At 44.4% G+C, this 17,488-nt stretch overlaps 2 protein-coding genes across 2 annotated transcripts; both read left to right on the top strand.

The window, feature by feature from the left end:
* Positions 1-2,181: 2,181 nt before the first annotated feature.
* Positions 2,182-10,573, top strand: LOC133441498 (zinc finger protein ZFP2-like). The gene is made up of 3 exons (XM_061718850.1): positions 2,182-2,758; positions 7,907-8,199; positions 8,288-10,573. Exons 1-3 carry the CDS (start codon positions 2,347-2,349, stop codon positions 9,947-9,949), a joined length of 2,367 nt encoding a protein of 788 aa, XP_061574834.1. The 5' UTR covers positions 2,182-2,346; the 3' UTR covers positions 9,950-10,573.
* A 50-nt stretch (positions 10,574-10,623) lies between these two features.
* On the top strand, positions 10,624-16,514 carry LOC133441499 (zinc finger protein ZFP2-like). Its single transcript, XM_061718851.1, has 4 exons — positions 10,624-10,806; positions 13,207-13,522; positions 14,000-15,060; positions 16,030-16,514. Exons 1-4 carry the CDS (start codon positions 10,678-10,680, stop codon positions 16,399-16,401), a joined length of 1,878 nt encoding a protein of 625 aa, XP_061574835.1. The 5' UTR covers positions 10,624-10,677; the 3' UTR covers positions 16,402-16,514.
* The last annotated feature ends 974 nt before the right edge of the window (positions 16,515-17,488 follow it).

Here is a 17,488-nt window from a genome sequence, read left to right on the forward strand (position 1 = left end):
GAAGGTGACGGTCCTTCATCCATGCAGAGATATCAGAAAGACAGGCTGATATTCACATTGAGATGGCCATGTCGCCAGGTGGGAAGGAAAGGAAGAGCTGGGTGTCATCAGCATAGCAGTGGTAGGAGAAGCCATGAGAGCTGATGAGTTCCCCTAGCCTAGTGTGATGGTGTACAGTGAAAAGAGAAGAGGGCCAAGCACTGATCCCTGTGGCACCCCTGTTGCCAGCTCATGCGATCTGGATACTCGTCCTTGCCATGATACTCTGAAGGATCTTCCTGTGAGGTAAGACATGAATCACAAGAGGACAGATCCTGAAATGCCAAGCGTTGACAGTGAGGAGAGGAGGATGTGGTGGTTGACCGTGTCAAAGGCAGCAGACGGTTCAAGCAGTATGAGGACTGAGGATACACCGGCAGATCTGTCAGCCCGTAGTGACTCAGTAACTGAGTAAAAGATAAGATAAGATAAGATAATCCTTTATTTTCTCCCTCAGTGGGGAAACTTACTTTGTTGGCAGCAGTACACTTAACACACACATGCTAGGGGAGGGGTAAAAGAGACTAAAAAGTAAAAAATAAAAAAAATATATAATTACAAAATATGAGCAGTATATACAGTAGATTGAAAGAAAAGAAACAGTGCAAAAAAATCAGGTAGAGTGCGTGTGAGGTAGACAGGCAGATATTGCACATACGATATTGCACATCTTGTTATGTCACAAGTTATTGTCCTTGGTTGGCTACAGAGAGCAGGCCTGGTTGTAGAGTCTGATGGCAGCGGGGAGGAAGGACCTGCGAAAAAAAGTGTATAGGCCTATATATATATATATATATATATATTCTATCTATACCTGCGAAAAAAAGTGTATAGGCCTATATATATATATATATATATATATATATATATATATATATATATATATATATATATATATATATATATATATATATATATATATATATATATATATTTATATATATATATATATATATATATATAGGCCTATACACTTTTTTTCGCAGGTCCTTCCTCCCCGCTGCCATAAATATATATATATATATATATATATATATATATATATATATATATATATATATATATATATGCATGTGGCGGACACGGACCTCGCACCCATCAGGATTGTAGGGAAGGGGGCGTGGTCACGGGGATATTTATGGTTGCTTAGTTACGCGTGTTCTCTGTCAGTTGTCAGTAGTCAGTTTATTCCGTTGTCTGGAATAAATGCTTGTTGATCAACCTCTGGAGTCGTGCTTCATCCTGCCACAATATATGTTTTAGGTTTTTACCAACTTGGCATTAACCATTAATATACGGAAGAATATTAGGGCCAAGCAGGAGAAAAATTAAAATCATATTTTAGAGGAGGAAGATTTTTTTTTATTATGCACTTCGAGAAAAAAGTCGAAATGTTGAGAAAAAAGTCGAAATGTTGAGATTAATGTTGAAGTACAATTTCAAAGTCGAAATTCCGCCTTTTTTCGCAACATTTCAACTTTATTCACGAAATTCTGACTTTTTTCCCGACATTTCAACTTTTTTCTTGAAACTGTATTTCAACATTAATCTCGACATTTTGACTTTTTTCTCGAAATTGTATTTCAACATTATTCTCGACATTTCGACTTTTTTCTCGACATTTTGACTTTTTTCTCGAAGTGCACGATAAAAAAAAATCTTACCCTCACAAATATTTTTCTCCTGCATAAGATAAGATAAGATAAGATAATATAAGATAAGATATTCCTTTATTAGTCCCACAGCGGGGAAATTCGCAGTGTACAGCAGCAAAGGGGATAGTGCAAAACAAGAGGCATCAATAGAAATAATAATACAGTAATAATATCAGAGTATGACACACTCTAAACAGTACTGGTATATACAATAATAATAATAATAAAAAATACTGGTATATAAAATAACAGACGGATATTTACAGACGGATATTTACATAATTGCACGTTGCAGTGAATTATATTGCACATTATTTTCCAGTATGTACATTTATGCATGGCCCTAATACTATTCCGTAATTAATATGTATGCAGACAATAAACATAAATAAATAAATAAATAAATAAATAAAAGAATGAAAACAATAAAATAAAAAAGTGTCTTTTATTGTGTAAACAGAGTAGACGTGACACCGGAACCGGAAATGCGGCAGGGAAGGTTTTCGACGGCGCACATGTCTCCCCGCAGTGCAACGACTGTTGCAGCTTAGTCGGAATAAAGCGGTTTAAAGTGTTTTTCTGCCCGTTTTGAGTTCGTATTCGGGCTTGGGTTTGCACTGCTATGCGCTGAGGTGTCGGTGGGGAACAGAAGATGGAAGCGCGCTTCTCCAGAGAAGTGACGTCCCTGGTGGAAGTCTCCATCCGCGCCGCCGCGGCGGTGCTGCGGGCCGCCTGGGCGGCCGAGGCGCCGGGCTCGGACCCCGGGCCGCTGGGGGACGTGGTGCAGCTGGAGGAGATCCGCGGCATCGCCGAGCGCCTGGTGGTCCAGCTGCACAAGTCGTTCGCGGAGTTCTGCTCCGACCTGTGCGACGAGAATGAGGCTCTGCGCATGCGCGTGCAGCAGCTGGAGGACGTGCTGCAGCAGAAAGCGGGGAAGCTGGAGCAGGACCTGGAGGTGCGGGTGGGCCGGCTGGGCCGGGACATGGTGCTGCTGCAGAGGGAGATCCAGACCTTCAGCCAGGGCCAGGGACCCGAGTTGGAGCAGGAGGACACGGGGGACACAGGTGAGACAGGTGAGAGGTGAGAGGGGGAGACAGGTGAGAGGAGGAGACACGGGGGAGACAGGTGAGAGGGGGAGACAGGTGAGAGGGGGAGGACACGGAGGAGACAGGTGAGAGGGGGGGGGCAGGTGAGACAGGTGAGAGGAGGAGACAGGTGAGAGGGGGAGACAGGTGAGACAGGTGAGAGGGGGAGAGGGGGAGACAGACAGGTGAGAATAGAATAGACTTTATTGTCATTGTGCTCAGGTTACAACGAGATTGGTTGGGTTGTTCCCACCAAAGTGCAAAGGAAGCAAAAATAAGAGGAATAAATAAGTATGAAAAGCACAGTATAAAAACATAAAAGCAATACAAACAATGTCTGGTAAAGTGCAACAAACTGTGACCTAGACATCACTCTCACATCATTCAAAAAAATACACCTGTTCTGCTATGTTATGTTATGTTTTGTTGTGTATTATTTAGCAATCTAATGGCCCAGGGATAATAGGTATTTTTGAGTCTGTTTGTCCGCTGCTTCAGGACTCTGTACCTCCTGCTGGAGGGCAGCAGGTCAAAAAGACTGTGCCCGGGATGAGATGGGTCCTGTAAAATCCTTCTAGCCCTTTCAGCCCCTGAGAGTCTGCAAGAGAGGAGGGAAACACGGGTGAGAGGGGGAGAGGGGGAGACAGACAGGTGAGAGGGGGAGACAGACAGGTGAGAGGGGGAGACACGGGTGAGCGGTAGGGTGACCAGATCTCAACAAACCAAATGTGGGACAAAGAGCATGTTTGTGTGGGACAATGTGGGACACCCGGACACATTACCAATACTGAGAGGTAGTCTAAAGTTTTGACATAATGTAACTTAAAAAATGAACATTTCTATTAGCTCATAGTACAGCCAAAAAAGAGAGGTACAGTATTTAGTTCAAGGAACTTTAATGGAGCACTTCAAGTGTTCACTTTGTCCATCCATAAACACTTTTCACTCAGTAGTGGCTATAACCCAACTACTGCATTCCATTAACACAAAATAAAATAAAAAATGAAGTAAAACCAGATTAATAGAAATCAAAACCAGTCAGGAGGGAACAAAATAAATTTTATTTCAAGTCTTTAAAACCATCCTCCTAAGCCATTTGCATTTCACTAGAAATTAGGCACAATGAAACATATCTGATAAAATGAAATCGTATTAATAAATCAAAACCAGCCAGGAGGGAACAACAAATAAAATTCAAGTAAATATTTTGTTATGTCCATCACAGCAACAACTGCAGCCCACTGCACTTTAAAGGAGCCGTCTGTAAGAAATGTCCAAAACTGGTACTGCAGTCACTTTCAAAATATTGTTGAGCGGCGTGTACCCTCCCCCTCCTCCCCCCGACCAGAGGTTGCCAGGTAGGCTGCAGAATGCAGCAGGAACGTAGGCTGCCATGGCTGCGATAATTAGAGCCGAGCTGGCAACCCGGATGCCGAAACAATACTGACTTGGTGATTGGGAGATAGGTGGAGGGTGGAGCTTCAGAAACAATACTGACTTTGTGATTGGGAGATAGGTGGAGGGTGGAGCTTCAGAAACATTACTGACTTGGTGATTGGGAGATAGGTGGAGGGTGGAGCTTCAGAAACAATACTGACTTGGTGATTGGGAGATAGGTGGAGGGTGGAGCTTCAGGCCAAAACAAAAAATGACAACATAAACATCAGTTGAGGGCTGCAACTCCTCTTTTTAAACTGGAATATCCTGGCTTGAGTGCTGTTGTCAGTGACATAAGTATTTGAAATGAACATGATTTTTAAATGTCTGTTGACATATCGGGGTCATTTTATGATTCGTTTTATTATTGCTCTTACATACAGCTCCTTTAAGCACCACGGAGAGCAGCTGCATGGCTGAAACACAACAATAGCATCTTATTAAAATCTAGCTCCACATTGGAGGCCCACAATATTCTATAAATTCTAAATAAAGCAAATCTTACCTTAGAGGCTCTTCTTGACTTTATACTTTTTGCTTGAGCACGCAGCTTGGCCTTCTCCTTGAGTACATAGGCATAAAAGTCCTTACACCTGTATCCAAAGTTGCTCTTGACTTGAATTTCAGATTTGATAAGCTCCACAGAGCACCTGTTGCGTTGGTCAGTCCAGGCTGCTGTCATGAGCGAAAATACTCTCTCTACAGAAGCATTAGTTATGGGGATGCTGAAGAGAAAGGATGCAAGAGCAGTCATATTTGGGGTCTTTGTGCCTTGGAGCAAGATCGACCACTTCTCCAGAACAGAAGCTCTTCTCTCCACAATTTCCTGCTGGCGTGGCAAAGTCACACAGTACTCCTCATACAGTTCCTCCATGTCCAGTTTCTCCCTTATCTGGAGGAGCCCCTAGTCAGAGGGGGAGACACGGGTGAGAGGAGACGGGTGAGAGGGGGAGACAGGTGCTCAAAACGCGTTCCTGTGCGATCCGGGTCTATATTTCTTTCCGTATCCCCGTTCCGGACCGATCCGGCTTACTTTCACCCCTGCCTGTCAGTCAGGAAGCTGCGGGTCCATTAACAGGTGGAGGCAGGTGCACGAACATGCCAATACCGATTTCACCGATTCTGATTTTCGATTTTTCTTTTCACTATTGTGGTGAAAAGAGAGATCATCTGTGCTGGTCAATTAAACTTAAAATTATAAGAGAAGAGCAGTGGGGGGAGGCTGCGTCCACCTGTCGGTCAGGTAGCAGCTGATCCACTAACAGGTGCACGCAGAGCTGAAATCCACAAACAGAATCCAGGGAAATAACGCTGGTATCAGATGAAAGTTCAGATGACCCAGCTTTCCACCAGTACTTAAATGCATCATATACGGACAAATCTGTGGGGCTTCTTAGAGGAAAAAAAGTTTCAAAACCACTTGTGCGTATCTATAGCTTTGTGTGTACCAGGTGACTCATGCACGTGTATTTAATGATTTGTGTGTTTAGGAAGCTTTTTGAATTCTTAATTATCGTTTTTTCCGTAACTTCGAGCAAATTACACACGCACAAATCAGATAATACACACACAAATATTTTGAGTCGATTTTCTCTCCATAATCTTGCCTGGTTTATCAAGATAAGGACAATCACAGAGGTTCCCGTGTCATCTTCTGGTCGGGTCACGTGGGTCCAGAGAATCAGAGATGACTGTTTATAACCCAGAAGAAGTTAATCATGTGCACCTACTGTATGTGCCAGTTAGACCACAGTTACGTAGATGAACACCCAGGTACCTATAGTCCTCAACCACGTCAGTCGGCTCCAGGTCTGATAACAGCTGTCATTCAGATGACTGTAATCAACCAATTAACATGTACTTCTCTTAATACTGTTTATTTGCTGGTTTTATGGTTTAAATTGCTGTTCAGCTGCTGTTCTTTTCAAGAATGAAGTTACACCTGGTAGATGTGAATTATAACTTGAAAATGCAAGAACAATCACTGAAATTTGATGCCGGCTAGTCGTTATGTCAAGGAAAGAGTTGCATTTGTTTTTGTGTCAAGGATGACAGTTTGCTCATTTATTTATTATTCTATACCTGTGACAGGTTTGAAGTAGACTTGTAGTTCTAGAGACCAATTTTTTGTGGTCTTGGTCTTGTCTCGGGTCTCTCGGTCTCGCCAGGTTTCGGATAACTGAGATGCCGTTGCACACCAAGGTGACAATCTGGTGATCAGCAGTTCTTCACTGTACTTTGGCTACTTTAATGGTAAATAATGTAATTTCAGGTCAATAATTGTGTTCATATTTAATATTTAAAATTCAGGTTTCATCTCCAAATTTAAATCAGTAACATTTACTATTCATTCCAGTGTTTCCCCTAGAATTTTTTTCAGGCCCGGTGGTACCACCGAAAAAATCCTAAACAGACGAGGCGCGTGGGACGGCATATTGGACATGTAGCAATATAACAAAGTTTTACATTAAAAATCATTGTAGGCCTATATTGCTGAATGATATCACTTCAATGAAATAATTAGATTTAATCTAACCTTTAACCAAAGTGTCATGGGCCTGAAAGGTCTGACCCCATATGAGCATTGAGCATCTTTTCTATATATTTCAGAGGGATCTCTATGAAAACCCTCTGGGATCGTCCTCTTTTAACGGGCTGCTCGTGCTGACGGCATATGCCACAAAACATCCCTATTCACAATTGAGATTATATCAGTTATAAATAATTTAAATATTGTAGATTTGTTTTACCCATTTTGTTATAACAGAGTTACATGCATTTGACTGGGGGAAAAATGAACCTTTAGTGGTTCTAGTGGAAAGACAATCTATTGTCTGTGTTATTTTCATCATTATTGCTTACCAAAAAAAGAAGCTCAATCAGAACAAAAATGTAAGCTAAACAACAAATTGGAAATGTACCATTGGCTCATACATGGCTGGCACTAGGACCCCGCGGACGCATGGTGCGTCGTCGGTCTGTGTTTTCCTTCATGCTTCCCTGCAGCGTCTCATGCAAACACAAACACACGGACCTGCAGAAACATTTCTTTATATCATGTTGTCTGTCGCCCGCCATATTTTTTCTTTTTTTTTTGACTAGCTACAAACTCTATACATCCCATAATATATAATAATATGCCCGCGCTTTCAGCAGCGTTACTAGGCAACGAAGCAGGACCCCGCCAGGCCTATATAATGGTAGGGGAAACACTGCATTCCTTTTCTGAGGTGGAGGGGGGTGTTGGAGGCTGGTTATTCTGCTAGAGGACTTTGGGACTAGTTAGTAGTCGTGTCAATCCTTAAAAGCACTGGAGTCAATCCTCCAATAGTGTAGAAATAGCGGTAGTGCAGTCGCCACACATATCTGATCTCAGCTGATGGATGGAAACATTTATAGTGAGTTCAACATCATCATCCACTTCTCTGTTATTGTGCTGCGGTTGAATACAAGCTCATATGGAAACTAGCTGAACCAGGATGGAGCTGATGTTCTACAATCACGCAGGATCAGGAAATTACTAGGTTTGTTTTGGTCTCGGTCTTCAGCCGAACTAGTCTTGGTCTTCATACTCTCTGGTCTTGATCTCGGTTTAGGCGGTCTTGACTACAAGTCTAGTTTGAAAACAAATGTGTTCTGATAGTCATTAAATTCAGATTTATGCTGTTCCCTGTCTCTCTTTGGACACAGGAGAACCGGCAGCATCAGTCTCCACCAGTGAGGCAGCACCAGACTGCGACGAGACGGAAACATATTCAGTGGAAGACGTCGAGGCGGCCTGCAACACTACTCCGGCTCTGGATCCGACGCCGTTAGACAGCACGGTCCCCTCGGCTCCCACGGTGCTGCTGGTGGCCGTGGCCCCGCCCCCTGCAACGTCATCACCGGTCTTTGAGGAAGTAGTCGTCTACAACGTGGCAGAGGCGGTTTCTTCTGAGTCCATGCCTGAAGGCGTCATCACTCTCGATTCAGCGCAAGAAAAGGTTTCACGCTTCTGCTGTATCATATGTTGACGATGTAAATGTCTTCTTCTCTAAAGGCTAAAATTAAATGATTATGTTGTTGTCTCAGGGATGTTTGGAGGAATCACCAGCAGTGTGCAAGCAGGAGGTGGCCGACGCCGCCGAAACAGACTCCCCTGAAAACATCCCAGAGGAGAAGCAGGATCTTCTAAAGCTGGATCCCCTGCAGGGGAGGAGTCGGAGGAATATAAAGTCCCAGAGGGGGAAGCGGTTCTTCTGCGAGCACTGCGACTTGGGCTTCCACTGGAAAGGCGAGCTGCAGAAGCACATGGCGGTGCACAAGAAGCCCTTTCCCTGCGAGCAGTGTGGCAAAGGGTTTCTCAAGAAGAAGTCCCTGGTGAACCACCTCCTGCAGCACAGCTCGGCCAAGGCGCCGCTGCCGTTCCCCTGTCCGCAGTGCAAGAGGTCCTACAGGAAGGAGGAGTCGCTGCAGAATCACCTGAAGCGCCACCAGCAGCTGCGGCCGCCGAAGCCCTTCGCCTGCGACCAGTGCGGGAAGACCTTCAGGATCAAGCCGTCTCTGGAAAACCACCTGGAACGCCACGAGAAGTGGAAGCAGATGTTCAAGTGCCACCTCTGCGAGAAGATCTGCAAGACGTCGGTGCAGCTCAAGTGCCACATGGCCGTGCACTCGGAGGAGCGGCCGTTCAGCTGCGCCACGTGTGGGAAGGAGTTCAAGAGCAAAGACACGCTCCGCTTCCACCAGATGGTCCACACCAGCGCCAAGAAGTACAAATGCACCATGTGCGAGGAGTCCTTCAAGTACGCCCACTCGCTGACGGTGCACAAGAGGAAGCACACGGGCGACAGCCCGTTCAGGTGCGAAGTGTGCAACCGCTCGTACCGGACTGGCACCACGCTGAAGCGGCACCAGGTGATCCACACGGGCGAGAAACCCTTCACCTGCCACATATGCGGCGCCAGGTTCAACCTCAACAACAACCTCAAGCGGCATCTCCGCATCCACACGGGGGAGAAGCCGTTCACCTGCCAGGACTGCGGCAAGAGCTTCTCCGACAACAACAAGCTCAAGTCGCACATGCTCATCCACGGCGCCCGCAAGCCCTTCATGTGCGACCTCTGCGGCAAGACCTTTCTGTTCAACTGCCGGCTGCAGATCCACCAGAAGTACGTGCACGCCGACAGGAACCAGGAATCGGACGCCGGCCAGACTTTCTTCCAGGCGCGGCGGCAGAACAAGTCGCTGGTGAAACCGTTCAGCTGCAAAATATGTCTGAAGGGTTTCAGCGCCGCCTGTTCGCTCCGGGTCCACGAGAAGGGCCACAGCGAGCACAAGGAGTTCAACTGCAGCACCTGCGGGAAGTCCTTCCACAACAAGTACTCTTTCAGCTACCACCAGCGGAGCCACTCGGGGGAGAAGCCATTCGTCTGCGAGGTGTGCGGTAAGAGATTCTTCCACACGTCAGCTCTGAAGCAGCATGAGCGCATCCACACGGGGGAGAAGCCGTACAAGTGCGACCAGTGCGGCAAGGCCTTCAGGACGGACGGCAACTTCTACCGGCACATGCGCATCCACACCGGCGAGAAGCCCTTCGAGTGCGTTTACTGTCACAAGAAGTTCCACCAATCCAATCAGCTCAAGTCCCACATGCAGATCCATACGGGTGAGAAGCTGTACTCGTGCCAGCAGTGCGGCCGCGGTTTCTCCGACTCCAGGCAGCTGAAGAAGCACAGCTGTGACGGCTCGTAGGCCGCAAGGCGCTGCGCCGCTTCGGCCATCACTGCAGCCAACTCGTCAGTTAACGTGATGGCCAGTGCCTTTGTGCTCAACGTTTGACACAAAAAATGACTTCATCTTCATCATCAATTATTGCATCAAAATTCATTTGTCACATTTGAATTTGCATAAACTCTCTGAACTTGTTATAATATTAAGGTTTGACTTAACATTAGCTCAATAACTCATCTGTACTCTTGTGTAAGGGATTAGTAAAGTTGTACTCGGCACACGTTACAGCGAAGCATTGTTTTGAGGATTGATTTTCTTTTTTGAAGAAAATGTGGCTATTTAAGAATCTGATATAATGTAAAACCTGAATAGAAATATTAAGGTGGGTGCTTTAGCTGTTTCTCTTCGCAGAAGACTCCCGAAAAAGTGAATATTAATATATTTGTTTTTCTTTTCAAACATTTTCTTTTGGAAATTCATAATCTAACCACTGAAGGCAAAGAAGATGTAATTAATTTTCAAATTTCCATCTGAAGCTGTAAATGTAGTTTATCATGTACAGTTCTATGTATCAGGGCAATCTTGTAATTATAATTATTTTCTTCCTATTTTGCCATTAAAATCTTGAAATGGTTAAAAAAAAAAAAAGTTTTATTTTGAAAAATCACAATTCTGCTCATACTGTTTCCGGGTGAACGCGGCACCGACGCTGATTCTCCAACCGTCGGTAAATACATTTTTAAGTTATAATGTTCCAAAACGCTGCGTTTTGTTCGGAGACCAAGTCCATCGTAGAGACGCTGGTAAAAACCGCCGTCGATGTTCTCGGAAATTCCGAGGAAGAAGCGACCGGAACCGAGCGAAGTGCGAACTTTAAGGTGAGTCTGGCGGATTAACCGCAGGGGATTGTGGTCGGTGGGTTTGGTTTGAACCAGAGACGCGTCATCGGCCGCCATCTTGGAGCGGGCAACTGTCCTGCTGCCGCAGTTCAGTGTGAGCGCATTTAATCAGTCATAACTGCAGAATACAAAACTGATTTTCAAGAGGGGGTGGACACATCTAGGCATGATACCGGACACATGATTCAGCATATTTTAGTATTCATAGTAGCCTTAACAGTAATAGAATATTCTGGGATTTGAGTAGGATAGGTAGGCTATTTTGCAAGACACACTATACTGTGTGTGTATATATATATATATATATATATATATATATATATATATATATATATACATACATACATACAGTAAATAGAAATACACACACATGTAAAAACACGACTATATCATTTTTTTTTTTGTTTAGTTTATTTTCGGTCATGACATCAGAAAAAAAAGAATAAAAATGACAACAAGGAAACGAATACACTGTTAAAAAAAAAAAACATTACAAAAAAGTTTCCAATATACCAATAACATCTAGACCAAAAAAGGTGTAGGGTGAATCAAAGCTTATTCATTGCCTACCATCAAAAAGATTATTTAGAGTAATGAAATAAAAACAAGAAGTAAGATATAAGACAGCCAGTAAAACAAATTGCCTCCATGGGGATAACAAAGATTCCTCAAGAAATAAAAGGTGCAGTCTACATGTTTCCTTCATCCTTAAATAATCAAATCAAATCACCAATTAAATGAATACCCAAATCAACATAGCAAGCATCACCACTCATTAATTTGATATAGAGAAATCATCCTTCTTTTCAATGTTTTTTTAAATAAGGTTATGGTTCTACATAATTTCAAATCCCTCTCCAACTTAGTCCATCCATCCACCACTGCCAATGTGGTGCATCTCAGTTTGGTGTTGGTTCTGATTTTTGATTTCCTGTATCTGCTCTCCCCTCTGAGGTTGGAATGGCTTTGTCTTAAATTAAACATGTTTTGGATACAGTCTGGCAGCATGTTATTGTTATTTTGATTATGATTGAGAAGCATATTGTGTAAAACTCAGTTATTTTAATAATATGAAGAAACAATAATAAACATCCATATATATATATATATACATATATATATATATATATATATATATATATATATATATATATATATATATATATATATATATATATATGTATATCCATAAACATATCTATATATACATCTATAGGCCTATATATATATATATATATATATATATATATATATATATATTAGAGTGTTATTTTTTATTTATTTTTTACAGTTAACAGATAAAGAATATCTATTAAAGAAGGCAGTTGGTTGCATCAGGCCCAATACTTATTAAGAACTTCCTGATCATCTAAATAAGATGATCCAGTAAACCATTTGGACTGAATCAAGTTTAAAATGATTTATTACTTAATGGAACTGGGTTAATATTATACACTGCTCAAAAAATTAAGGGTAACACAAAAATAAGACATCCCAGATCTGAATGAAGGAAATAGTTGAATGTGCCGACGACAAAATCACACAAATATTATCAAAGGAAATCAAATTTAGGTCTGGATTCGGAGTCACGTTCAAAATAAAAGTGGAAACACACTACAGGCTGATCCAACTTAGGTGTAATGTCCTTAAATCACGTCAAAACGACGTTCAGTGGAGTAAAATTGTGTTGCTTAAATGTTCCCCTTTATTTTGCTGAGTAGTATCCATCCTCCAGTCGAAATACTTTTTTATCACAGATTAGCTGATAAGAGTCCAGCTCTGCCAGAGTCCTTACAAACACCAGGAAACTGGACCGTATCACACCGGTCATGAAATCACTAGACTGGCTTCCAGTGAGTCAAAGGATAGAGTTTAAAATCTTACTGCTGGTCTACAAAGACCTGAATGGTCTTGGACCAAAATACATGGTTGATCTGTTAGTTCCTATGAAGCTCCCAGACCCCTGAGGTTCATCTGGATCTGGTTTGTTGTGGTTCCAAGAACCAGAACCAAGCAAGGTGAGGCAGCGTTCAGTTATTCTGCTCCTCACCGGTGGAACAAACTTCCTGTAGACCTGAGGTCTGCTCCAACTGTAGATCCTTTAAATCAGGCCTAAAAACATTACTGTTTACTCAAGCGTACTCTTAAATTAAATACTTACCTTCTGTACTCTACTGCCCTTATTTTTAACAGCTTGTGCTTTTTATTATTTTACTTATTTTCTTATCATCTTATTCATAATTTTATTTAATCTTATTTGTTATTTACTGTCTAATTATGTCTTCCCGCTTTTAATGTCAATGTAAAGCACTTTGAATTACCTTGTGTTGAATTGTGCTATACAAATAAACTTGCCTTGCCTTATTTCCATCCTCACAGCCAGGTTTTGATTGCACCGTGGAGAAGTTGGCCTTGGAGGCCACCAGGAAGATCAACAGCGTTTTCTCCCAGCTGTCTTTGCTGCTGCTCGCCGAAAACTCCACCCTGAGGGTCCGAGTGGGACAGCTGGAGGCCGAGCTGCAGGCGGCCAGGGACGATTTCCAGAACGCCAAACTGTGGAGGGAAAACGTCCTGAACGGCTGCCCGGTTCTGTTTGAGCGGACCGGGTTGGTCTTCACCCTGAAGCCACTGGGGAGGTTGGCAGTCCCTGAACCCGCAGCCGCCGCTGTCCAGGTGGAGGCTGGACATGAGGCCGGTGAGTTTCCATTTATTACTTAGTCTAACTTTATTACTTAATCTAACTTTATTACTTGGTCTAACTTTATTACCTGGTCTAACTTTATTACTTGGTTTAACTTTATTACCTGGTCTAACTTTATTATTTAGTTTGTGTTCGTTTAATCAAAGTGAGATTATAAATGTTTATTAGGGAAATAATCCACTCGACCAAACTGGAATAAACATAGTTTTTATTCAAGGTCAATAGTAAGTAAGTAAAGTTTATTTCTATAGCACCTTTCACAGACAAGGGAATGTCACATAGTGTCAAAAATGTAAAAATACAGTACAAACAAGACGATACGAAATGAAATTAGTTTAATTAAAGACAAGAATGTAAAAGCTTGGTATTTTATGTGCGTTTTACCATAAAAATGTCAGTTTTCAGTTTTTCCCCGTGGGTTTGTGTTCCTGGCTGATTCTCCTCTTTTATTCCTCCCTGTCTGATCGATAGGAGAGGATCGTTTCCCCGCGATCGATGCCGAACCCGAAAACACCGACAGCCAAACCGCCGAGGAAGCCGACAGCGGGAGGAAAGGGAAGCCGTTTCCATGTCAGATCTGCAACAAGAGCTTCAGCCGACACTTCCACCTGCTGAAGCACCTGAACTCTCACCGGGAGCCGAGGCCTCTGGCCTGTGACCAGTGTCCCCGGCGCTTCAGGGACCCGGAGACCTTGGAGCACCACCTGCTGCGGCACGAGGAGAGGAAGCACGCCGCCTTCGCCTGCACGCTCTGCCCCAAGACCTTCAAGACCAAGGTACGCTTGAAGACCCACCAGCTCGTGCACTCGGACGCGCGGCCCTTCCTCTGCCCCACCTGCGGGAAGGGCTTCAAGAGCACCCACAACCTCCGGGCCCACCGGGCCGTGCACGGGGCAGAGAGGCCGCACAAATGCTCGGAGTGCGGAGAGAGTTTCCGCTACGCCGCGGCCCTGCAGTGCCATCGGAGCATTCACACCGGCGAGCAGCCGCACACGTGCTCGGTGTGTGGGAAGGTTTTCCCGCGCAGGCGGTCGCTCAGGTCGCACCAGGCCGTGCACGGGGGGAAGGCCTTCACCTGCGAGACCTGCGGGGCCCGTTTCACCTTCCACCAGAACCTGAAGAGGCACCGGCGGATTCACACGGGGGAGAAACCCTTCCGCTGTCAGGTCTGCGGGAAGAGCTTCGTGCAGGACAACCGGCTGAAGGCGCACATGCTGCTGCACGGAGCATCCAAGGGCTTCATGTGCGACCTGTGCGGGAAGACTTTCCTCTACAACTACCAGCTCAAGAAGCACCAGAAAGTTCCCCACGACGACAAGCCCGAGCAGGTCGTCAGGAGGAGGACTCGAGAGCGAGGCAACCGCAGAGTCGTCTACCGGCGGGACAAGACCGTGACGGACATGACGCCGTTCAGCTGCAGCACCTGTCGCAAGGGCTTCGACAGCGCCGGCTCGCTGGAGAGACACGAGCTCATCCACACGGGGAGGACGCGGCACCGCTGCGACACGTGTGGCAAGTCCTTCTTCTACAAGGTGTTGTGGAATTTTATAAATTGCACAAAGTAAAGTACAGATTCTTAATAAACTACAACATCGGTGAGCTCGAGATTACCAAAGTTTATTTTAACTGATGCGCAATCAGGAGAGTCAACGTGCAGCACGCAGGCTGGACAGTTGAGTCTGAGGCCACATGTTGTTTGACTTCTTTTATATGGGAATAGGTAGGACCTGACAGATCATTGGGAGCTAATGACACAAAAGACAGGAAACCTGCCAGACCATTCAAGGGACACTGTGTCCCCCTGCACCCGACACATAGGTGCTAGTTCTCTTAGGGTGCTTTCAGACCTGTGGCCAGTTTGTTTTGTTCCGATTCAGGGGCTAAATCGATAGTTGTTTCGTTTCTCGTTTGTGGCGTTTGTGTTCACAACCGTTTGTAGCGGTTCAAAGCTGTTAACAAATGCCATGAGAACCAACTGTTCTCTCATTGGTCAGAAATGAACGCGGAAGGAGTTTCCTCTTCCGTACCCCGGGAAAAACAACAACTATGGAGCATCATAAGCGAGTTATGTCGGTTGCTGTGTGGATTATGTTCTCACTGCAAACGAACCGCTCCAGGTCTGGAATGGAAGCAAGCCGAGAACAACCTCTCCTAGGTGATCTCGGCTCGCTTGTTTTGTGCCGCATCCGAGCGCGATTGCTGTGTTCATATATACCAAACGAACTGAACTTTAGGGGGAAACGCTCCCTGTTTCGGAACAACTCCTCCAAACGGGACAGGTGTGAAAGCACCCTTAGAGAAAGGTATTACAAAGGAGATGTAGCATTTTCATCTGCATCAACATCTTCTTTACCCCCCTCTTCTAATTCCTTTCTCGAAGCTGGCCTTTGTTAGTATTTTGCATTTACACAGCTGTTGATCTCACCCCACTATCGTGCTCCCCACAGCTGTTGACCTTTCATTAAAAAGTATATCATGTTTGAATTTTTTCCATTACAAAGGTCACATACGAGTACCACCTGCGAGTGCATTCGGGGGAGAGACCCTTCGGCTGCGACGTCTGCGGTAAGAGGTTCATCATCCGTCAGGCGCTCAAGTCGCACCAACTGCAGCACTCCGGGGAGAAGCCTCACCAGTGTAAGCAGTGCGGCACGGCCTTCAGGATCTACACCAACTACCTGAGACACCAGCGCATCCACACGGGGGAGAAGCCCTACGAGTGCGAGGTCTGCGGCGCGCGCTTCCGACAGCTGGCGCACGTCAAGTTTCACATGCAGACCCACACGGGGGAAAGACCCTACTCCTGCAGCAGCTGTGGACTTGGATTCTCAGACTCCAGATTGCTCCGAAAACACAACTGCATCGAGAAATGACAGAAAAGTTTAACAATGTCATGAAAATGTTCATTAAACAAGAATAAAACTTCCTAAAATGCGATAATAGCTTCATGGATAAAAATGTCAAACTTTGAAAATTAAATATTAAAATTTCAACCTGTGTCAAAATACTAATAAGCTCTTCACGAATCGCATTTTGTCGCACCGAAATTGGTCTGAATGTTTTAAATCATAGTTTTCGATTATTGCAGAATCAGATGATATTGACAGTAAAAATGTTTGAAATTGGGAAGATTATGGTTTATGGTTATGGTGCTTCCGGCGCATATTTCAACAAGAATAAAGCTGCCTAAAATGCTAAAATAGCTGCATGGATAAAATGTTTACTGTGAAAAGTCAATTTTAAAATCCCAATTTAAGTTCACAATTTACAAAAAATACCTTTGTTGATGTAATATGTAACTGTGACCACTAGAGGGCGTATATATATATATATATATACACACGGTATATATACAGACCCGTCGCCAGACCTCAATCTTAAGGGGGGCATATCAACTGCATGGGGGGGCACCATTACTTCAGCCATATATTCGCGCAGCACTGATACACGTAACCATCACGTTGAACATAACCAACAGTAAATATGACCAGCTATATACCTATATAGCATAATTCCTTGCAATTTTAAGCATAACATCAAGGTGTTGCCTTCTATCTCCAAGTTTAAAAGACAACTAAAAAATAATCTTTTACTAACCTACAGGGGTGGACTGGCCATCGGGCATACCGGGCATTTGCCCGGTGGGCCGATGGTGATTTTGGGCCGGGCCGGGCCGGGCCAAAAAAAAAAAAAAAAATTTTTTTTTTTTTTTTTTTTTTTTTTTTTGGCCCGGCCCGGCCCAAAATCACCATCGGCCGGCCCGATTTTGGGCTGGCCGATTTTTTTATTTTTTTTGGCCCGGGCAGGCCCATCGGCCCATTTGATTTTGTTTTTTACCTGACAACAACTGGTACCACTGGCCGATTGGTTATGATGAGTTAGATTGGTTATGGGCTGAAGTCTCGCGCCCCAAGGGGCCTCGCGCCCCAAGGGGCCTCGCGCCCCAAGGGGCGCGGGGCC

Source organism: Cololabis saira, chromosome 4 (assembly GCF_033807715.1).
Source record: "Cololabis saira isolate AMF1-May2022 chromosome 4, fColSai1.1, whole genome shotgun sequence".
Classification (NCBI taxonomy): domain Eukaryota; kingdom Metazoa; phylum Chordata; class Actinopteri; order Beloniformes; family Belonidae; genus Cololabis; species Cololabis saira.